The sequence below is a fragment of the Trachurus trachurus genome, assembly GCF_905171665.1.
Source record: "Trachurus trachurus genome assembly, chromosome: 1".
Lineage (NCBI taxonomy): Eukaryota > Metazoa > Chordata > Actinopteri > Carangiformes > Carangidae > Trachurus > Trachurus trachurus.
The window spans coordinates 10,397,609-10,422,614 of NC_139891.1; the positions used below are offsets into that span (position 1 = coordinate 10,397,609).

General features: G+C 41.5%; 1 protein-coding gene across 1 annotated transcript; it reads right to left on the reverse strand.

Annotated features, from left to right (window-relative positions):
* Nucleotides 1–21,603: 21,603 nt before the first annotated feature.
* rtn4rl2a (reticulon 4 receptor-like 2 a) lies at nucleotides 21,604–23,998 on the reverse strand (the record flags this gene model as incomplete). Its single annotated transcript, XM_083983644.1, is given in 5 exon segments — nucleotides 21,604–22,461; nucleotides 22,610–22,843; nucleotides 22,993–23,219; nucleotides 23,801–23,902; nucleotides 23,905–23,998. Coding segments are annotated over 5 exon segments (1,515 nt in total).
* Nucleotides 23,999–25,006: the final 1,008 nt, after the last annotated feature.

The window sequence follows — 25,006 nt, forward strand, 5'->3', positions numbered from 1 at the left end:
TGTACACCTTTAAAGCTTATTAAAAGCTGCTCCAGCTTCCTTCCTCTAAATGTTGCTCCCTGAGACGCACCGGTCTGCATTTTGTCCCAAATCTGAAGTGCAAGGATTCTCCCACTTGTTCAGTTTTTGAACACTATTTGCAAGAAGGCTTCATCAGTTCATGTACAGTACAGTAGGCATCTGACCAGGCTGGGACTGGTCCAACTATCTGGTGTGGAGACCCAGGTATTTAACCTCTTGTGGGGGCGTTAAACTCTTGTGAACGCCCATACCTGGATGAGGACCTTGGATGAGAGGTGAAACGTCTTCCTAGACAAATAACCAAGTCCAGTTGCGTTTGATTTAAATTTCTTTGGGATACAGTATAAGAAATTAAATGCCAATGCTGAGGAGCCTGGTTACTACCAACTCACTCACTCTTGTCAGGATCTGCGTCCCCGTTGTGTCCCTGTGTCATGTCTTGGTGTTATGTCCTCTGTGTGTTCCTTTACTGTATGTAGTTATTTCCTGTGTTATTTTGAAGTTCCTGTTTTCCTGTGTGCGCCCTGCTCGTGATTACGTAATGTGTCTGAACCTGTGCTGATTGCACCACCTGTGTCTTCCCTTGTGTATTTAGCCTCAGTGTCTCCCTTTGTGTCCGATTGTCTGCGTTGTTTGCTCTCTGTGTTCCTGTGTTTCCCCGTGAGTAAAATAAATCATTTTGTGCCACCAAACCCTGTAACTGTGCTGACTGCATTTGGGTCCTGTTATTCCCCCCATCCTAAGAGCTGACCTGCAGCTGTGGTGTAAAATAGTACACCCTGTAGGTATGTAGGCGCAATTGTACACAGAAATATGAAGCAAACAGTCAAGCAGATATTGGACTGTTTTAAGTGTGTGTGTGTGTGTGCGTGTGCGTGTGCGTGTGCATGTGCGTGTGCGTGTGCGTGTGCGCGTGCGCGTGCGCGTGCGCGTGTGCGTGTGCATGTGTGAGAGAGAGAGTGAGAGAGAGAATGTGTTTTTTCTCATGTGCACAGCATCATATAGCTCTGCCTCTCTTGTGGTCAACTCTCCTAACTGGGAGGTGTTGAGTGGAATCTACACTGACTATACAACTACAGACCACCATCAAAGAATCTGAACTATCCCTTAAAATAGCTGTTGATTGGTCAATCAATATCACCAAACTGACAACTGGCTGCTTAGTAGAGTAATTGGCCTTGTCTTGTTTGTTTTCTATTTCTGCCTCATTCCTGCATTACGTAAATACTCAAGACGTGGCTCTTTTTATTTCTCAGACTGCGTGTTTGATAAGAATCGTGTCACTATCTTATCTGAAACCAAACACATATGGTCCAAGAAAACTCTTAATCCACCTCTAAACTTCAGATTACACAGGCAGATGACAGCGGCAGGCTTTGAAAGTGCACAGGAAAGAGGATGTACTGTACAAACACCAACTGTTTCAATGTTGGCTCAAGGCTTAAGATTTAGCCACAAAAGATACAGTTTAGCCACTACTACTACAAAAGGATGTAGCTAATGTAATGCAGTCATTATATCATAACTTCCAAAGAGTGAAAATAGACCAGGGCGATGATGGCAGAAGGAAAAGGGTTTGGGGGAGGCAGGGAAACTGGCAAAGAGTGACTCACTTCTAGTCCAAGAATTCTCGAGGGGTCTGGGGAGATCAAAAAGAATCAGTGTATATCTGAGAAGAGCAAGCATGCCAAATGTGACATGAGGGTGGGACCAGTTGGATTCTATATTTAACTGTGATGACGCCTATTGTGATGCATGTGAAATGATACTGACACACAGACAGTATGTTGAAGTGGAGGAAGGCATGAATGAAAGGCTAAAACAAGAAAAAGCAGGTCTCCTTTGATAAGAGGAGCACTTTTCATACATCATTTCCCTGGAAGTACTGTATGTCAGTGTGATCTGAAGAAAACATGGCCCTCGTTTCTTCAGTCTGACATTAGCTTCATGAATAATTAAATGCAAAAAAAAAAAAAAAGTAACAGCAGTTGAATTAGAAAAGCACATCTTAGGAAGGTATTTCCTTCAAAGGTAAAGCCAATTAATAATTTGACAACATGACAACCAAAGAATGAATACATTTGAAGCTACTGTAGCTCTCTCGATTATGTCAAACCAGAATTCATTAATAAGGACAACCATTTTTAAAATTTTCACTCATACCACAAAGAATGCACCCACACATCTTTCATTCCCGTCTTCAATATACATACTATGAGCACACGCTGCCTCCCACTCACTACCACCCGCTTTCCTGTATGATTAGCATCTATCAGACTCTCATTTATCTAACCCTCCTGTTCTGTGCTGTACTGCTATGGGCATAAGGAAAACAATCCGTAAAAAAGAAGTTCAATGGGTACAACAGTTACATAGCACTAAAAACCTGACCCACATAGAATAGCCTACATGGTTTAGAATGTTTAGTTTGTTTTAGGGGAACCTTGACTTTGACTTTTAAGGCCTTGGCACACCAAGTCTGTTTTTGCCGCACGTTTACTGTAAAAATAAATTCAACCTCATGTTGTGTTGATCGTGTTTATACACTGAAGGTCTTGCACACCTAGTCTGTTATTTTCATATGCGTTTTTCAAATCTGTTACTGGATGAAAATAGTTACACACAGGAATCTTACACGCCGAGTCCGATGTGTTTTATTACCATGCATTTTTATTTTCTGCTCCAAACTTCGGGAAGGGGGACAAAAGTCGTCACACAGTGAGGATGACTTTGTGGTCCTCTCACTTATTGAAAAATAAAATCAGCAAAAGAAAATATTGTGTACATTCAATCCTGAGGGGACGTCAAGCGCAAGGGGACCTGTGTTTATTTTAGGATGTCAGTGGTCCAGTTTGATCGCACACACACACACACACACACACACACACACACACACAGCTCAGTGGGGATCTAAACCTTGAACCACTTATGTGAGTGGTCAGAAAAGCTTTGCACGGATGCAGAAAACGCAGAAGATCCTCCAACCTGTTCTGAAAACATTAAAGGGATAGTTCAACATTGTGGCAAATTGGCCCATTACCATAATCCCTATAGTCTTAGCAGTAGGTTTGTTACCTTTAATTGTTGGTGCAAGCTATTTTTAGAACGGACGAGCAGAGCTGCAAGATGCTCAGAGCTACGCTACGGAGGCTAATGGGATTTCTTGGTTTCCCTCATCAAACTCATCAAACACACAATCCAACAACTCCAAAACGCTCTGGTGGACAAGTTGTGACCTGCACATTCACCACGCTGTGAGATAATAACGAAACGTTATGAGACGGAGTTGTTTCAGAGGTAAATACAGAGACTGCTTGCTGAAAAACTGTCCCTTAAGGCAACCTGCATCAGCTGTTTTGCATGCATTTACCTCTAAAATGGCTCCGTCTTATGTTCCATTAGCGTGGTGAATGTGCAGGTCACAACTTGTCCACCAGAGCATTTTAGAGTTGTTGGATTGTGTATTTGATGAGTTTGATGAGGGGAACCAAGAAATCCCATTAGCCTCCGTAGCCTAGCTCTGAGCAGCTCGCCGCTCTGCTCTGCCATTATAAAAACAGCTTGCACCGACAAATAAAGGTAACAAACCTACTACTATGGTGATTATGGCAATGGGCCAATTTGCCAAAATGTTGAACTATCCCTTTAATGACAGACGAAAGTTTCAGAGTCAGTGAAACATGATCGATACAACATGAGATCGAAATTATTTTTAAACGTGTGGCAATTTCGGACAAAAACAAATTGACTAGGTTACCTGCCACGAAAGTGCTGACAATCTTTACATTTTTAAAGGTTCCCTTAAAGCCACATAAAATATTTTACCGCTGGACACACGACTCTCCTATCAATAAATGAGGTCATTGAAGCACCTCCCCTGATTGACTGTTTCATAGGACTGGAATATCTCAATCTAAACATAAACTGAGCAAAGTGATAGCAGCTGGATTCCTGTCAGTTAGTCATTGCATCATCTTTTGATCCTTTTCAAAGAACACATTTTAATGCTTTTCATCATCTGTGCCTCTTGATTCCAAGGTCAGACTGGGTGAAGATTTCTCTGAGCCAGGGAGGTTTCCTGTCAGCCCACGATGTCATTCAAACCTCCGACTGATTTACCACACTTTGATCATTCTTATCTAGTGTTTCCCCCTGACACATTTAGACACTTGTTTATCCTAGAAATGCAGTGGTTTGGGTGTTAGTCTGTTTTCTTTTCTTTTTTTCAACTTAATTTAGCTTGTGACTAAGAAAACTCAAAAGGCACCCACAGCTAAAGCCTTTACAGGAGATACATTTTCTTTATGCAGTAAAATTTGAGCTGTGGAAATTGTGTACTGCCATCCCTAAAACCTTCCCACAGAGAATGTAAATACACCATACAAACAAAAATTTGACTAAGCAACCCACATTTTAAAAAAAAAAACTGTTTTGGAACAATTTGTAAAATCTCAAAAATAAGTGCAGCATCCTGTCGCGGCTGTTCTAACGTGGCTGATGTTGATGATGTGAATGATGTTTAGGTGAAACAATACAACTCAAGCAGTATAGAAATAAGAAATGCAGTGAAAAAAAAGCTGCTTTTCAAGTGTCTGTCTGATCAACAAACCAAAATTATAAACAAAGCCATATCCCCAGGCGACTCAGAAGGCAGTGAATCCCAGCCATTTAGGACTTCAGTCATTTATGCTAATTCCTCTGCTCTCACTGGAAAGGAGAAGAGAGAACTGGATCAGAGCCAGGAACACTGTTTCTTCAGATGAGCAGCAGTTCTCTCACTTACACTGCAGGGCAACAACTGTCCTTGTTATGTTTGTTACCAGTTAGTGCTGCACTGAGTCGAAACCCCGAGAGGCCAGGCTGTTCAGTTTCGGCTGAGTGGGCAATAGTGTGAAGGTCTCTGTGCTGGTCTGTCATTTCTATATCCCTATGCCATGCCTCTGGAAAAGTGGTTTTTGTTGCTGTTCCTCCTGGTGAGCATTAGTCAGTCCTCAAAATGTCTACAGTGCAACCACAGAGAAATACAAAGTAATATGTTTGTATGATTTTTTACTCCAATATGAACTAAATAAAATCAAAGGAGTTGAAAAATACATTTTAACCTTGAAGGGTATTCACACCAATGAAAGGTGTAGCTCTCAGGGCACTAGGACAAACATCTTCAAGTATTTAAACAGTTGAATTAATGTGACTCAGGAATGAGACACCCAACCTCTGTCCAACTAAGTGTTTCATCACTGACCAGCTAACAGCCATATGGTACAATATGTCAAAAGGTCATATTGCTATGCGTGTCTCCATGTCCATGCATTCTTATCAGTGGCTGTTCTACCATTGAAGGGTTGGGGATGTATCTTCCAAGAATTCACTATTCTCAGTATCCTTCTCAACTCCTGCACATCTCCTGGGAGTGACAGCCGTCGTATAGCCTCCACCTTGTCAGGGTCTGGCCAGATCCCTGATTGGTTTGATGAGGTGCCCAAGAAACTGTGGCTGACGATTGAGCCTCAGGTTGTGCGGACGTAGTACAGATCAGCACAATTGGATCCGGCAATCTCTGCATTGGGCATTGCCAACATGGGATGTGCTCCACTCGACCACATGTGTGTCCATTCTTACCGAGTAACATGAGTGTTGGAAAAAAAAAAAAAAAAGATGTTGCCTACAGTATGCCCCACAGCCAAAGTTTTAGATTATGGATACATTTTATACAGGCATGCATCAGCTACAACTCTACATCCACTTGATACCGTTTATCATTCAGCCCTTTATTACAGGAGACAGCTACAACACTCATCATTGTGACCTGTATTCTAAAGTTGAATGGCCCTCGCTATCTAACAGGCCTGATAGACACTGGATTTTATTTATTTTTAAAGCTCTCACTGGCCTCTTACCGTCCTATATTAACTATTTAGTATCTTTTAATGCAAGTCTCTATCATACACGTTCAAAGGACTGGCTCACACTGCAGGTTCCCTCTGTTCACACTAAATTTGGAAAGTCCAGTTTTTCTTACTGTGCACCTGCAACCTGGAACACTCAAAACACACTCAAACTGCAAAACTATCTGACACTTACCACACTTTTATCATTAGGAAAATGTAAATCCATAACTGCATCTTATTTTACCTCCAACTGCTCCTGTTTTTAACTAGACTTCTCTGTTTTCAATTTATCTTTGTCACTTTTACTTTTTAGTATTTCAGATATGCTTGTATGTTTCAAACGTTTTGTGTTGTGTCTTGTCCTCAAATGTTTTGTGTTTTGTCTCAGCTATATCGTAAATGAGGTTGCTCCTCAATATGTATTTCCGAGTTTAAATAAAGGTTATGTGTGTAGCAACATGCAGTGCATGTCAAGTGCCTGGTTAATGCACTCAAAATAGACAATCAAGGATAAAAGGTGCATCATCTGTAACCACTGTACTGTAATTAATTGTCTTGTTGTTGTGTGACACAGGGCACACAACTATAAAGTAAAATGTTGATTCTCAAGTCAAGAGAAAAGTATCCAGCAGATATTTTGGCAGGCAAAAGTGATCACAGTCTCATACAGTAGTAGGAGTGTCATTTTCAGTGAGTGCACAATGGCAGTACTTGATTTTGGACATTACCCTGCCGGAAGCCACACACTGCTGCAGTGAGTCACTACTATACAGTATGTGAGTGTACTGACTGTGCTCAGAGACAAAGCACTTCAGAACACTGTGTGTGTGCGTGTGTGTGTGTATTTACATATAAGTATATACATATATACACACTGTACTTTAGTGTATATATGTAAATAAAGTAGACTAAGAGTATCCTATTGGTCTAAGCATAAGTAAATATAAATAAATAAATATATTTAGGTTGTTATCTAGGTAGTTTTGGTTGTTTATGACTGTATAAACACTTAGGAAAGGGGTTTGTAATCTCCTATTCATGCGTTTAATAAACCCATGCGTGTGTGTGAAGGGAGTGAAGAGACATGAAGAACTGTGCAATGGAAAAATGAAAGTAATGACACCTCAGTAATATGGACAGTCATCACAAACAAAACAGAGCAGAGGGAGGTGGAGGAGGAGGAGAAGAAAGGAGGAGGAGTTGGAGAGAAAGAGAGAAACAAAGAGGTGGGAAGATGTTGGGATGAACACAAAGTTTTCACTCTGTGCTGTGGGATAAAAGAAAGAGCTGTGATAAGAAGAAAGCAGCTGAAGAGACTCCATGTGAGTCTGAAAAACGTGGACAGGAAGTTGAAGGAAGGAGGCAGTGATCTGGAGAGGGCCAGCTTCATGGAGAGGTTCTGGTGAAAGCTTGTGCTGTAGTTAGTGTGACCGTTTTAATCAGTGAGGCACAGAGGGAAACCAGGACACAGAGGAGTGGGAGGACTAATTTATTGGTGCTGTATCATGATTATATGAGATAGAGAGATCAGACATGCCCACCCCCTACTTTCCAGAAATATTTTCTCTGAGGTTTTTGGCCTCTGGCAGTTAATAACATAAACCTAAAGAATTTACTTTGGGACAAACCACGGCTTCCTCCAGATCATAAAATAGAATATAAACAGAGTTCAATTCCAAACCAATGTATAAACACTTATGGGGGAAATGGTGAATTATTGTAATTTATATGTATATGATATGACAAGCAAACAGTTTTCCTTTTCTATTGACATATTGAAACTAGGTGTTGTGGTCAATACTGATGTGCCCTAGCCAGCCCAAAAGTATCTTTTATCATCTTTGAGCAATGATGTCTTCCATGAACACATATTTTTTTCTGACAAAATAAGACTTAAGAAGACTTCACTGGTTTGAAGTGGGAGAGAGCTTAGTTGGTAGTAAATAATGTCACAAATATTCGTGCCTCAGGAAGGATTTACCAAATCTGACTCAAAATCTAAAAACAGACCTTTGGTTGTTTGATTGCGTTGTCAGGTCACTGTCACTCAAATCTCATCAACCCACGCCTCAAGGATGTTTTTCCTATGTACTTTGACTCAAAGGTTGTGTATTTTGTCAGAATATTGGAAGTATAGTGACAGGATTTCAAAATCAACTTTTCAGCAGCTATGAAATGTTATTTATAAGTGACAAGCTCTGGGGCTGAAGATGAGCACCACAAACTGCAAATCTTCAATTGGCCACTTGAGGCTTTCTTCAAAAGTAGTTCAATCCCAAATGCAGAAATAAACATGTTTACTGTCTGATACAAAAAATATTTGTTGTCCATTGCTTAAACCCTCTCCATGACCACTATAAAGGCTGAGTTCATAACAAACCCATTTAAATTTCACATAGGCTTAAAGTTATTCAAAACAGAGGGCATGGCCACTTTGAGTGACATCATATAGGTGGCCTTACCTGTTTCAACTTTTCAATTGAAATGGGCCCCAACTGATCGCCAAAAAGTAAAAGACAGTATAAACAATAATTATTCACCTAGGTTTCACCTGAATCGCACATATGTGCGTGTATTCAGACAATAGCCACAAACGTACAGCTCTGTCCATGGTGTGGTCACACACTGAGCCCCTGAACCGGTTCTACGGCCATGCGCATATCATGCCACACAGCAATGGGACTCATCGCTCCTAATTAATAATAGCCTACTGCAGAAAATATCAATAAAAATATATGTTTACCTTTGAAAACCGCCCACAAACCATCCACAGAACCCTTCGGCTTCCTTATCCTTATCCCCTCCTTCCCCAAAAGCCTTTTCGGAATAGTAGGGTCTTTAGAAAAAATGGGAACCCCCGCCATTACGAAGAATGGAAGTCTATTTTTGGAACGGCGGGGTTTCAGAAGTAGAGTGTAACCCCTCCATGCCCTCCGTGGTGCTGAAATAACACTGAGTACTTTGCTCTCATTGCTTTTGTTGCAAATTTAAATTCAGAGTATTGTTAAAGCCTATAGTTTTTGATTGTGTTAAGATGCCTATTCATGGCTGAGCATGCATGTTATCATTATCAACACTTCATCACAATGTATTGTTTTACCTATGTCAATCACTGTGAAAAGCTATAAACCACTCCTATGTTCACTGTACAGAGCTATAAGCACTAACTTCTGATTAGCGCTCTTAATCAACTCTGTACAGCAGACATCCCAGTGTTCTGTCTAGTAAATAAAGAAGATTGTTCTCAGTTTCACCATTGGAGTAATGCTTGTTCTGGTATTCTGTATACATTGACTGTTACACAAAACACTGAGATGTTAATTATACATAATATAACATAATTGTGCAGAGCTGACCTCTAACTACTGAGAAAGCAAAGATATTGCTGTCATTGTGAGAATTTATTATGTTGCTTATTCTGCTTTTTGTTGAGTCGATTATTGAGTCGATCTTAATGTTGACACTGACAGCGGAAAATGAAAAGGTCATAGGCATCATAGGCATTAATGCTACCAATAAAAGCAAGATGAAGACATACTGTAAACAGTGTGTAACATGAATATTGAAGAGAGTGATCAGTGGCAGCCTTCATTTTTCTTACTTTTGGGCGGACCCCCCAGATTCACTATACCCCCTGTGCCCCCCACCAGAAAATACTCTGGACCTGCCTCTGAGAAGATGTTTGCAACCATTTCGATCATTGCACAGTGCACAGTGACAGTATTCGATTTGAGACAACACTGTCAAAATTTGCACACTACAGAAGTAAGTAGTATACTACAGTACATGACAGTGTACTCATGGAAGTATTCGAAGACTCAAAGAGCTAGATGCCAAGCTGTGCTAATGTTGCTAACTGTAGCATGGGCGCATGATGTCTGTCCGACTACCCATTTCTCCGGCCATAAATTTCTTTATTTTTGCGTCCATTAGTCCGACCTCCCATTTCTCCGACCTAAGTAGCCCTAACCCTCAACCTAACCCTAAAACCTAATCTTAACACTGTAGAATGGGTAGTCGGAGAAATGAGCCGTCGGACTTTTGGGCAGTCGGACTGATGTATGCTCCCCCTGTAGCATATGAAGTCACACTGGTTGCATATTCATCCCACCTCTTTGTACATTTAGCTAGGAGTTATTCCATAACCTGTGGGTGACATCACTGAGGCTATACATCAATTTTTTATTAAACATCTTTTTTATACTTGTGCAAATCAAACGTCTGCAATTTATGTAGGCTCTATAGCCACATCTGATAACAAAAGAAAAAAAGATAACCACAAGGAACATGACAATGTAACTGTCATTGTGTATAAACAAAAATGTATTTTAGGTTATAATAGTTCCTTCCTCAAGGTTAGAGGACTATTGTTGCCATAGTTACAGTATAGTAGTACAATAAACACACAATTAAGAGAATGGTGGAAACAAGAAGGGCCAGTGGTTTCTAATGGGAAACAAGCAGCAGAGTCCTTTGTTGTGTCATGTCTTGGCCTGTAATAACAGCTGGGGTTTTTCTGTTATCTCCTTTGTTTTTCTTGCCAGTCTTTCACACTCCTCAGTAGCCAATGTTCTTCCTCGTCCTCCTCCTCTTATTCTTTCTTTATCAACACTTTGATTATGTCAGAATCCATCAGAGACATCTGTATGTGTCCATCTGTTTGTCGTGTGCTTGTTTTGATATGTCTGTGCATTACACTCATCTTTCTGTACAGTATTTCTGTGACGGGGTGATTTAGTTCAGATATATTTGCAGGGGGAAACAGAATCAGACAGTTAATGACACATTCATCAATTTAGAAAAACTAAAATACACTGAAATGCAAATGTTCATGTTTTTCAAAAAACATGAATATTTACCACCCAGTTGAGAATTGCAGCAAGTTGCGTGTAAGAATTTATCTTTTCATTTGTATGGCTGTGTCATTTGTATGGCTGTGTGTGTTTGTGTGTGTGTGTGTGTGTTTGTGTGTAGGCAGGCATGTGCGTGAATTCTGCTTGTGTGATGCGATAAGAAACGTCTGTCTTCCAGTGGGCCTCTCTCAAGGCGTACTAGCAAAGGCAAACTCTGCCAGCGAGGGTGCGTTCGCACGTGTGTGTGAACACTTAAGCCTTCCAAATGTTCTCGGCTGCGAAGAGATCCAAGTACATGACTCAAACATCACACCTCTTCTGTTCTTCCCCTCTCCCTCTCTTTCACACAAATTCTCATTTCCATCTCATTCTGAGCACAGCGAGCTCTATTCCACTCCATATTGGCGTCATTGGCTTTTCACCTTTTCGAGACTCTTTGTTGCGCACGCACAAATAGAACAGCTATCGATTTGCACAGAGGTTCAAGTCTGTATTGTCTCTCTTGAACTTGCATGTAACATCACATCACCACACAGGCATTGACATTCACAAAGAGAAAGAGTGACATTTTTAAGGCATTATAGATGTTGCTTTTAACACAGGCACCTCTTGTGTATATGTTCTCATATGTATCCATTAATTTGCATAACCTTACATTTCAAAGCAGGCTGCTCTCTGTTCTATAAGCATAGTGTCAGTCTGGTATATGTTTTATGAATATCAAACTAATGGCTGCACACCAGATCAAAGGTCTTTGTTTTGTCTGGTCACAGCTGCTCACTGTCTTTGATATGGAAAAATATTTCAAATCCCAGTGCTAAGGAGACAAAGTCGCATAGATGAAAACATGTGCACAAAAGGTTTTTTTGAAGAAGAAAATGGATGGAAAAAACTGAAACTGTAATTACAACTAATTAAGTCATTAAAAGCGAAAACATATGTCAGGGTTATCGATCAAACGATTTGTTGAAAAAGGAACTTGAACAAAGAAGCAGGGACATGCAGGAAAACACCAAGAAAGAATACTAACCCCAGAGGCAAGAGACAATGGGAAAACACTGGTTCAACACACGAGGGAGAAAGCAGACACAGGTGGGGTAATCGACACAGGTGATCAGCACAGGAAGACAAGACACATGGAATTTCACAATAAAACAGGACAAACAGGAAACCAGAGACAAGCCATGACAACGTGGGTGAAAATTGAGGGGGAGCTACTGACTGAACAGATGAATGGGAGAATTAGAGGTGACACATTTTGAATGACTGAAAGAAAATCCATGAATCTGAGGGTCTTGCCGACTCTTGTTGGGGGTTAACATGTTGGAACGCAAGTGAAGAGACAGAGGAGGGCGGAGGGAGGGAGGAAGACAAGGGATGTGTGAAAGCAGGAGCACAATAGACCTGTGACAGAGATGTTACGTAGCAGTCTGAGAAGTTTACACTAACTCAACGCCTGAAGACACAAAAAGGTGAACAACATGCAAATTGCGTCTGGGCATGAGAAAGTGAGAAAATGTTTGCATGTTTGTCAATATGTGTGCGTTTGTGTGAGTGAGAGATAGAGAAAGATGAGGGGGGGTAGGGATGCAGCAGGTGGAGACAAGTTGTAACCAACTAGTGACGCACTTGAAGAAGTGCGCACCAACCAGCCTCCTCCCCATCTCTGCTTTGCCCCCTCTCTTCTCATGAATAAACTGGGAGTCATTAATATTCATCTACTGCACAGAGCTTCCACAGACACGTTCACGCCCCACCTCCCCACCTCACTCGCAGTGCTTCTTATTGTGTCTGATAGTTGAATGACATGGATTTTGTCCAATCGAACCCACACGGTTCAATGTGCTCTGCAAAGAAGGTGCGTCATGGAATTTTTCTGCCACACAAATGCTTGAAGACCAATGGGAATGTGAAGAATGAGCTGTCTGATGCGCTTGTTTCATCCTTATATAGGCATTACAAGCTGTGATTCCACTGAGTGAGCTCCATGCCAGAGTGTGATCTCTATGTGTGTGTGTTTGTGTGAGTGTGACTTTTGTATCAACAGCTCAGTGTTCGCTTTGTGTTCTGTTTGCACCGAATGAAGTCTGTTCTAAACATATTGTTGGAATGGAATTTAAAGATGCTGCAAAAAAAAAAATATTTTTATTGAAGAGTTATGTCTCTCCAACTGAAAGTGCATAAGCAAAATTAGAAATCTATAAATATACTGTATATCCGCCAAAAGATTTTGATCACCCAATATCTCTATAGGTCAGTCAAAAGCTTTTTTTTATCAACAAACCTTAATGAACTCATTATTTACATGGCCAATTGAACTGAGCAACTGGACAACACAGTTGCAGAGCAGCTGCTGAGCTGTTAATGAAAGAATGTTTTAACCTTGTTAACCTGTCCATGTGGTGTTTTTATATATCATATATCATGTGTGAAATACAACACATCCACCTTGTAGCAACCAAAAACGTAATAACAGCCAATAACGTAATAATTTTGGCCAGTTTAAATGTAATAAAGCCAATAATGTAATAACGTGCCAATAATGTAATAAAACTTTTGAGCCAATAACGTAATAAATTTTTTGCCAATAATGCTGGTAGTAACTGGTGCTGATAATGTAATAATGGAAATAAAAGGCTTTTTTTTGCAGTTTTTGTGCAGTTTGCTAATCAAAAATAGGTATATAGTGGATGACATAGTCATCATATTTATTCATCCAAGATATGTACTATCTTTCCTCTCTCTCTCTCTCTCTCTCTCTCTCTCTCTCTCTCTCTCTCTCTCTCTCTCTCTCTCTCTCTCTCACTTCTACCATGCTTAATGATATGTTTGCAAATAGAAGAAGTAAGCATTGTAGGCTCAACAACCTTGAAAACATAACCAAACTTGTGTATTGAATGGTGTCTGCCAGCCAGTTTATGTTTCAGTCATGTATAACTTTCTGCCTCAGACTAACCATTGGAAATAGGCAATGTGAAATGTGATAATCCCAGCATGGCTCGGAGGACCAATGGAGTTGATTTGGTTTTACCATTCTCTTCCTTTCTATTTGAATTTTTTTTTGCTTTTTTGCTTCTTTTTTTTCTTTTTTTTTTACATTTGTGAATGAAAAAACTACCTTTATACTATATGGAGCAATACAAACATCTGCCTTTAGACTTTCACATGAATATAGAACCTAAAGCTGCTTTATCATCACTGTAAAAAAAAAAAAAAAAAAAAAAAAAAAACATTGAAATGTCACTTTATCCAGCATGGGACCTTTAAGCTCAACATGTTGATGTAGTTTTTAATTTTCAAACATGAAAAACAAAGTTAGACGTATGAAACCTGCAGAGATTTCATTTTAGATCTCCAACAGCTGGTTTCAGTAGTGATCTATTTGTTGATTGGTGCTGCGAAAGAAATGTGTACAATTGTGCTGCCACTTCATTTGGAACTTCAGTTGGGTGTTCTGGAGATAACGCTAACCATCAAGTTGGACGAATGATGGCTAGATATGTTAATTAAAAAAAAAAATCTATGGTAAAACCAAATCAACTCCATTGGTCCTCCGAGCCATGCTGGGATTATCACATTTCACACTATTTCCAATGGTTAGTCTGAGGCAGAAAGTTATACATGACGGAAACATAAAGTGGCTGGCAGACACCATTCAATGCACAAGTTTGGTTATGTTTTGGAGGTTGTTGATAGCCTACAATGCTTACTTCTTCCATTTGCAAACATATCAGTAAGCATGGTAGAAGTGAGAGAGAGAGAGAGAGAGAGAGAGAGAGAGAGAGAGAGAGAGAGAGAGAGAGAGAGAGAGAGAGAGAGAGAGAGAGAGAGAGAGAGAGAGAGATTTATATAGAACTTATTATACCCTCTGTAAAACACAAACATATTAAGAATGGTAGAGATTCAGGTGGTTTACTCATATGGTACAAAGGGGAATATAAAGATTACATCTCACCAGTTAAAAAAGGTACAAATCACATTTGGATCAAAATTCACTCAAATATTCTAGAAAACAACAGAGATGTCTATCTATGCGCAATATATATCCCACCCTCAAACTCCCCCTATTATGCAGAGGAGGTTTTTGAGGAACTCCAGAAGGAAATTTCCTTCTACCAAAGTTTAGGATCAATCTTAATATGTGGTGATCTTAATGCCAGAACTGGTAGAGAGCCAGACTTCATTAACTACGAAGGAAACAAACATATTTTCAAATACCCCCCTTTGTACCAGACCTGCATAAATACACAAAGACAAAGCTATGATAACACGGTTAACAAAACTGGCAAACAGGTACTACAAGTGTGTAAAGGTTTGGGTCTGTACATTGTTAATGGCAGAATCAGAGGAGACTCTCTGGGCAGACTCACACAATGCTCTGTGTTAGGTAGCAGTGTGGTAGATTATGCCATTACTGACGTTGAACCACAATATATAAATGCATTCACTGTATCACCACTACAGCCCTTTTCGGACCATAGCCAGATAACCTTATTTCTGAAAAAGTCATTGTCAACCACCGTAAATCCAAATCCTGAGCCAAGGCTGTTTCCTTTACCAAGGAGATACAAGTGGACAGAAGAGAGCACTGCTGCCTATACCGCTGCGCTAGACTCTGCTCAAATTCAGAACATGCTGGATACTTTTCTCAACACCCAGTATCAGCCCGAAAGAGAAAACATAAATCTGGCCACACATCACTTAAACACAATATTTATTCATTTGGCAAAAGAATCTAAATTAAAAATCTCACAAACTAAAAAATCCAGCATGAAACAAAAAGAGCGTTGGTTTGATAAAGAATGTGCTGTATCCAGACAAAACCTGAGGAAACTGTCAAACAGAAAACACAGGAACCCAAATGACCTACCAGGACGACTTGAATATGTTCAAGCCCTGAAAGAATACAAAAAACTCCTTAGTGTGAAAAAAATGCATTATATGGAGGGAGAACTCAACAAAATTGAAAAAGCCATAAATGACAACACCTTTTGGAAACTATGGAAAAACATCAACAGAAACACACGTACAGAGACCAACCCAATTCAAAATGGCAAAATCTGGAAAGATTACTTTGATGACCTCTATAAAAATCCAGAGTGTCACGGTCTGAATCATAACCAAATTTTAACAGTAGACAAACTGAAAGAACTAGAAAGGACAGTGAAGGACAACCAATGTGCCCTTGACTACCCCATCACCATTAAAGAAATACAGCACAAAATCAAAACCCTTAAAAATGGAAAAGCTTGCGGTATAGACAGCATTAACTCAGAGATGCTGAAACACAGTAACTTAGAACTCCAGCTTGCCATGCAAAAACACTTCAACCTGGTGTTGGCCACTGGATATTACCCCAGTGTTTGGAATAAAGGTCTCATTTCTCCTATATTTAAAAATGGAGACAGGTATAATCCCAACAACTACCGAGGCATCTGTGTTAACAGCAACCTGAGTAAACTCTTCTGTAGCATCCTTAACTCTAGATTAATCACTTATCTTACTGAACATAATATTCTGTCTAAAAGCCAGATTGGCTTTTTACCCAAACACCAAACATCTGACCACATATACACTCTTCATACACTCATCCAACACCATGTTCACAGAAAACACAAAGGAAAGATATTTGCATGCTTTGTAGATCTAAAAAAGGCTTTTGACTCAATTTGGCACAACGGGTTATTTTTACAACTTCTCCAATATGGAATTGGGGGTAAAATATATGATCTAATCAAATCCAAATATTCTGACAACCAGTGCTGTGTTAAAATTGGAAACAACAGAACAGAGTTCTTCAAACAAGGAAAAGGAGTGCATCAGGGATGCAACCTGTCTCCTACTCTGTTCAATATTTATATCAATAAATTGGCCACTCTTCTTGAACAGTCCCCAAGCCCAGGATTAGATCTACAAGGCAAAGAAATCAAATTCCTCATGTATGCAGATGACCTGGTTCTACTATCCCCAACAGAACATGGTCTACAGCAGAACCTCTCTCTGCTGGAGACGTTCTGTCAAAACTGGGCTGTAGATATCAACCTTGACAAAACCAAAGTCATGGTATTCCAAAAAAAGGCCAGGCTGCAGGAATCCAAACACGTTTTCAGGGTAAGAGGGACCACACTTCAGCATACAATGGAATATAATTATCTCGGCATCATTATCAATGCATCCGGTAGCTTTAACAAAGCAATAAATTCCCTCACAGATAAGGCACGCAGAGCCTACTATAGCATCAAAAGCTCACTATACAAATTCAATCCTCCAATTACAATTTGGCTAAAATTATTTAACAGTATAATAAAACCCATACTTATGTATGGAAGTGAAGTGTGGGGCCCTCTAATGACACAGAGGCACACCTCGTGGGACACAACACCCACAGAGAAATTTAATCTTCAGTTCTGCAAAGAAATCCTCAAGGTCCATAGAAACTGTCCAAATCATGCATGTAGAGCAGAGCTGGGACACTTCCCTCTCTCTCTACACATGATTAAAAGGTCAATTAAGTTTCAGGTGCACTTAGCACAAGCTGATCCTGACTCCTATAACCACAGAGCCTTTCTCTGTAACAGCCTCTGCCCAGAGACAGACCCCCTGAGTAACACCAGAGAAACCTACCACCTCAAAATCGAAGACCTCCAAAATCTCTCCAAAACTCACCTAATATCAATCGACAAAGAGAACAAAATAAATTATATTAACAATTGGAAAAATGAAATTAAAACCATCAACAAATTGGAATGTTATCGCTCACTGGATAGAGAATACTCTCCAGCACAATATCTAATAAGTGTACAAAATCCCAAACAAAAACACACATTGGCAATGTACAGGCTCTCTGACCATCAACTAGAGGTGGAAAAAGGTCGGCATAAGAAAGAGTGGAAGCCCAGAGAACTAAGAACATGTAAACACTGTTCTTCAGGAGAAACAGAAACTGAGGCCCATTTTCTCCTCTCCTGCCCTCTGTACCAAAGTGAGAGAGAGGTGTTCATACAAAAGATAACTGCAGCAGATCCATCATACCAAGGGAAAACAGGTGACGATCTGTTAAAAGTATTTCTGGGAGAAGATCCACAATTTGCTAAATTAGCTGCACAATATGTAACATTCTGCCACGATACTAGAAAAGTACACGAATGCTGATCAGAACCACTATTGATGTCATTTAATATTGTTGTTGCTTTTTATTATCATTTGTTACTATCAGAACCATTATTGATGTCACTTAATATTGTTATCATTTTTTTTTTTATTATTATTATCATTTGTTACTCTCATCACTTAAGAACAATATGTGTATGTTTTATATAGTATATAACAACTTGCAACAGTCTAATGATGCCCAAGCACACACATGCATGCTCTCACACACGCATAGGGTAAATCATTTTATGTATATTTTTTATTTATTTGTATATTGTTGTATATATTCATGAGTTGTACTGTGTCATTGATTACTAATGCTTTGGCAACATAGTTCTTTTAACTGTCATGCCAATAAAGCAAATTTGAATTGAATTGAATTGAATTGAGAGAGAGAGGTGAAAGATAGTACATATCTTGGATGAATAAATATGACGACCATGTCATCCACTATATATGTATGTATATATATGTGGCAAGATTTTGTAATAGTTACTTCTGGAATCACATCAGTATCATTTCCTGTAAATCGTGTCCTGGTTTTGCAATAACAAGAGAAAGTATTTTTCACTTACAGTCAAGTGAGTGTTGGACTGGGAAGGAGATTAGCATAAAAGAACATGAACATATTTTTTACTTTTAGTTGCCATTGTTAAAATGTCTCTTTATAGGAAGGACATGTCCACAACATTAGGGGATTATCTCCATGCTGAGCACCACAATGCAGCTGATCCTGTTTTAGCGTTTGAATTATTTTATTTACAATGGTCTTATTTCTAAAGGGGATAGACTGCTGTGTTAATTACCATTATTATTTAGTTACAATCCACTATAACTAGACCATTGCTCTTGTTGTCTCCTGTTTGTCAGCACATTGCAAGAGCAGGTTGTGTATGCAGGTGTTAGAGATGGTGGTGAATGATAAGTTAAAACTGTCCGTGTTTTGTTTTCATGTCTTTACTTTCGGCTTCTTTCTCAGCTGAATAGTTCACAGCTGAGAAAGCTGGACAACAGCCTGGAGGACTTACACAATGGCAACTGTGCCTGTGTGTGTTTGTGTGTGTGTGCGCATGCATGTGTGTGTAGGTGTGTATGTGAGCCTCTATTGCTTTGGGTGGACAGGAGCCAAGACACAGAATGAAACGTTCATATGAAAGAAATCATTTCGGTAAAACAAGTATGAATTTATTCTTTCTTTATGATGCATCTGTCAAAGACCATCTTTTTTTTCTTTTACAGTAAAAATAAATAACAAACAAATCCAATCTGTCATATATAATTATTGTCTCTGTTTTAGATACAAAACACAGGACATGCACACTTAAAGACTCAACAAGGGGTAAATGGCATAACTGGCACTTTGGTCGTCTGACAGTGACCTCACTGTCATGGCCACTGAAGAGCACCCGGGCTCAGTTCTACCTCCTCAACAAGACTCAATAAACGACTTGAACTGCAAGATGACACTGAATATTTCCCAGAACAATTCTTCATCCGGAATTCCATTGACAAGAAAAAAAAAAAAAAATCTCTAAAAGACAATTTCAATCACTCTGACAACTGGGTAAAGAAAAGCAATCTTGTTATAATCTCAGCTCTGTTGAAGCAAGGTTAGGTGTAGGTGTATGTGTGTGTGTATAAAATCACCTCCTACTCATTCACTCCCACCACATATTGGCCTTGCCCCCTGTTGGAGCTGCAGACCCTCTCCTCTCTGCCCTTGAGAGATGCTCAGAGCTTTAGAAAATCAGCCGCTGCTTTTACTACTATACATCAGCTCACCTAGGAGGTAATGCGGAAACTAGTTTTGAAAAGGGGTTGATTAATGAACGCTGCTGGAGAAGGAAGAATGGATGTCTATATTTGGTAACTTCCTCCATCTCCCTGTTTTCACGCTACTTCCGCTGTTTGCTCTGGCCATTTCTTCTTCTCGCTTTTGCAGCCTCAGCATTTTTACAAAGCCTGTAAGCCTTGTCTTTGAAGCCCACTTCTCTACTGGCTCTCCGTCAGTCTGTCGGCATGTCAGTCTGTCAGTCCAAAAATCATCCTGTGCCCACTATAGTTCCAGACTCTCCCATGGCTCTCATTGCGTATTTACAAACCAGCCAATTTGCACCTCGTCTGTCCATCTGGCATAGCCCAGCGATGAGTCAATGGAGCAACAAACCTACTGACGTATTTGCTTTTTGTAGCGTTGCCAGCTTGTGAATCCATTCATCCTCCGTTATCCACGTACATAAAAAACGCCCGTGCACCCACAGCCAATCTCGGCGGTTCTAGCTGTGACGTCAAATCCATGTGGTCAGGTCTTTCTAGTTTGCTTTAAGTTGCCGGCAATGTGCTACTTTTTCGTGGCATTTTGTCTTTACTCGCCCCACATTGTGTTTGTTGCTTTTGCTTCTAAGAAAGAAAGTGACTATTTTACTATTGTAAAACACACTCTGTAAAACACTTGGCTGAAAGGAAAGCATGATAGACATGATTCAGGAAATATTCAGTATATCTTTTTATCTAGATCTTTATCTGCATCCAAGTCAACAATCTTTACACATTATATCAATATGTCACAAAAAGACATCCAACATCCAAAATCTCTGGCTTCCAGACAAGAAGCATCCGTTCCCTGTGGTTGTCTCAAACGACACCATATTCAAAGAAGGTGGTGAATGGTATGATGGATGGAACAATGACTGATGAGTGGATTTGTTATTTTTCTCCTGCGGGTTGCTGCTTCTACGACCAGCACTGTCTTTCACAGTTTCTCACTGTTCTCTCTCTATTCTTCTCTTATTGCTGCGTCAGTGTTACCCCTCTCCTACCCTTTTCTCTTCCTCTTTCAAATCCTGTTTCTTAAAAAAAATCTATCTTCCCCTCCTCGTGCTGTCATTTTCTTTGTCAGTCTTCCTTTTTCTTCGGCATCCCTGCATTGTTTTCTATCTCTCTCACTCTCTCTCTCTATTTCTCTCTCTCTCTCTCTCTCTCTCTATTTCTCTCTCTTTCTCTGCCTGTCTTTTCACTCCCTCCCATCTTCACAGTATATTGTCCTCCTGTCTCTCTCCTGGCAAACACTCAGCCTCGCTGTGCGTCGTGCTCTGTCCTGTAGAGGCACTAGCCTTCACAGTTTTCCTGGATAAAGATGAGAGTGATGGTGGTGGAGTCACAGATAATCAGTTCGAACAATCACAGAATACAGAACTATTTACATGACACTTTAAGTGGTTACAGTATCGTCATTACTGTGCACTGATTCTAACAGTAATTGTAATAAGTCAAGCAGCCAGTTAATTGGATGCTCTAAATAGCACAAGTCAGGTAACTAAGTTGAGGTGAAATTCACAACATCATTCACAACTGCTATCAAATTGCGTTGATATTAGAGATGGACTCAGCCCTCGTAGCCCTGATTGCAGGGAATCGTGACATCATACAGGTGAGACACAGAAAGCCACACCTGTAGAGTATTGTAGATTTATATGAGCATAGCTGAGGAACTCTTAGCAGCCCTGAAAATAGTTAAGCCCTGTAGGTGGTAGATTCAGGATCTAACCGTCCCCCTATCTCCCACGCTGAGCCTTGAGGATTAGGCTAACAGCAATGCAGGCAAAGGGGGTGTAGAGAGTCTAACAGGGGTCCTCACAGCCTTTAAAACAGGCCAAAAGGAACATGGGGAGTGGTACTAAGAGTCTGATTCAGCCGTATAGTAGGTGGAGGTTGAGGCAGAGGGTGAATACAGAGAGGGCTAGTAGTGAGAAGAGAGAGGGTGAGCTGGATGGAGAGGAAGAGGCTGGATTCAGGTCGAATTCATTTGAACAATCAAGCTCGAAGCACCGCACAGAGACACCTGAGTCCTCGTTGCCGTAATTCGCCCAGTACTCTTCTGGGTCAAGTTTGGGCAGCGCCAGCTCTTCCTCCCCCAGCTCGTATTTGAGCACTGAGGTGGTCGTGGACGGGCCTTTCCCATACAAACCAGCCTTGACGGTCTCTGAGGCCTTCTCGAAGATGCCCTTTGTGGACGACTGGGGCTTGTTCTTGTGGAACCACCAGCGGGTCTTGGTGCTGAAGGTGGTGGTGGTGGAGCCGGCGATGGAGCCGGGGTCGGCCAGGGGGCAGAGGGCGAAGTCCATCTCACGAAGGAAGCGAAGGTCCTGGCCACGGCGGTTGGAAGGGGAAGCGCAGATCACCTCGGACGAAGAGACGCGTGCCTCGCGGAACCACTCCCACAGGGCGCGGGACTCGCAGCCACAGGCCCAGGGGTTGGCGTTGAGCCGGAGGAATTCGATGCCCTGGGTGTCCCTCAGGGTCTGGCTGGGTATCTCGGCCAGGGAGTTGTTGAAGAGGAAGAGCATGGTCAGGCGGCCGAGGTCGCGGAAGGCGCGGCGGTTCACCTGCCTGACGCGGTTGTCATGGAGGAGAAGGCGGTCGAGGTTGACCAAGCCACGGAACACGTTCTCTGAAAGCGTGCGGATACGGTTGCCATGCAGGAAAAGCTGGCTCAGGTTGATGAGGTCAGAAAAGATGTCATCCTGCAGAAAGTGGAGATTATTCTCCTGAGGAAGAAAAGAAAAAAATGTTTAGCATGAGAGGAACAGACACTGAGAGAGCTGCAGTATTTGCTTTTAGACATTTGTGATGCTGTGTGAATGCACGTGTTGAGTGGCTGCAAGAGTGATTATCATGTCTCTCCAGCGCCCCTACCTGCAGATAGAGGAACTGCAAGCTGTACAGTTTGTGGAAGATGTCATGGGGCAGTGCAGTGAGCCGGCAGCGGTGCATGTGGAGGCTCTGGAGTTTCTCTAGCCCGCGGAAGGCTCCTCCCTCCAGCCTGTGAAGGTTAGGGTTGTCCCCAAGGTCCAACTCCTCCAAGTCCCTCAGCTCACTGAAAGCCCCTCCCTCAATCCACGTGATGTTGTTGGAGAACAGCCACAGAACCTGTTGTAAGAAGACAAAAGATGCAAAGCTGATTAATCTCCCCTGTGCGTATTTTTTCGACCTCAATGTACAGAAAATGCCTAAAAACTGAAATGTACCGCTTAGACTGCTTCTACGCTACAGATGCCGTTTTACACGTTCATTCTTACCTGAGTTCCGAAGCCAAAAGAGCCAACTCTAAGCTCCGTGATCCGGTTGTTCTGGAGAAACACACGCTGCGACTCATAGGGCACTCCGACCGGGACGGCGGTGAAGTTCTGCGCCTGGCAGCTCACAGTCATGGGCGTCGGGTAGCACACGCACAGGTGCGGGCACGCCGATGCCGGACTTGGCTTGCCAAGGACCAACCACACCACCAGCCAGAGGGAGAGACCGCCTGGAGGAGAGAGAGAGAAAAAGAGAGAGAGAGAGCGGTGAGCGGGAGCTGTCCGTGGTGCCAAAATCAGCATCCTCCACTTTACAACAGCAGCGTGAGTCGCTTCTTCTATACTGCATGTAATACATGGTACTTTTGAGAAGATATTGCATTTACTAAATATGCATGTAGAATAGTCATCGTACAGCCTTATCTTCTCACAGTTGAGACAAAGTTTGTGCTTCAGCGCCACACTTGCACCGAGCATTACGCACAGCATCACTGCAAAAGCGCTCGGTCTAAACATGGCCAAATCTTTTAAGAGTTAACAAAAAGTCCTAATCACATTCAGCTAGATATCAAGTAGTAGTCCATGCTGCTTGACTGCAATAAATCACGCAGCCTAAGTAATTTTCTGACAATCTCATCTTGATTTTCTATCATCCATCCAATCATGTATCCATTTTGTATTCTCCAACATACAACAAAAACTTAAAATCTGCTTCACAAGTTCTTTTGACTATTAGAATCAGATCTATGTCTGTACTGTAGTTTCCATGCGACATCCAAAACCAAAGTACTGTAGAAGAGAAGAAACTTACTTTTGCAGTTGCGCATGATAGAGCATCGTCGGCTCCGAGAAATCGAAGAGGTTTCCATCCTGAACCAAAGCCCAAAGCGAGTTAGCCTAATAGGACGAAGTTAAGCCTGCTATCTCCGCTGATGCCCTGGTTCCCGAGTCGGAGCGACTGAGAGTGTGCCGGTTGATGGCCACCAGTGTCCCATTTATACTCCAGCATCCCGTTATTGCCTACGGCAGTAGGCACCGTGGAATCTCCTACGTCACCGATACGGGGTCATGAATGAGTGAGGGCGGTAAGAAACGGAAAGGGGAGGGGCCGACCGTAGGGGATTCTCTTGGAGAGCTTGTACGCGCGCAAAGGCTTGTTGGAGACGTGCGCTCAGACTCTGTGAGAGGAGGAGACTCTCGACGCACATAGGAAAAGCAGGGAGGGAGGGCAATAGAGTGAAAGTAGAAGCAGTGAAGGGAGGGGGAGGAGAGGGAGGGGCGCGAGCCAAGGCACAGTGCCCGGTAATGATGACTGGGTTCTGTGGAGGAGCGGAGGATGGGTAGGAGAAGAGCGCACGGCTCCCTTCCTGGCTGGTTCTCTTAGAGACCGTTATGGTCTGCTTCCGGCGCGTTGCAGCCAGACAGAGAGATACAGAGAAAGGCTTAGATGGTTTTGTCTTAGGAAACGAGGATGCCCCCGAATTATGATTCAACCACCAGAAAAAAATGCCGGTGCCAGAGGAGAGTCACTCAAAACAACCAAGGCTGAGTAGTATTTGTTGTGGAGGTTAACTACGACATGCTCCAGCCAGGCTGTTTGTATAATAATTATAGCTCCTGACACACTTCTGCTGATGATGGAGATGTGACATGACATATATTAAATAATCAAGGCTACAGTGCTCACATAGTACTGTGATTTATTTTCTATTCCTATCTAAGACTATGTAAGACATGGATCAGTGAAACTGAAGCAAATTACATTTGGATCAGTTTCAACTACATTTGGATTGGAGTGGGGAAGTGTCCTTCCTTCAGGACTCGTGCCAAATTTCTGTTTTTATTGCAGTACTTCAAATGTTGCTAATTAGCTTCATAAGATGGGGGGGAGGGGGCAGAGAGACAGCAACAGACAACAGATGCCTTAATACGCATGCCATTTCAAGTCTGTTTCAGTGTGTCTGTGCCTCAAGCTGTCTCTGCTTGGGTTTGACCACCAGCTGTAAGATAGAAAGAC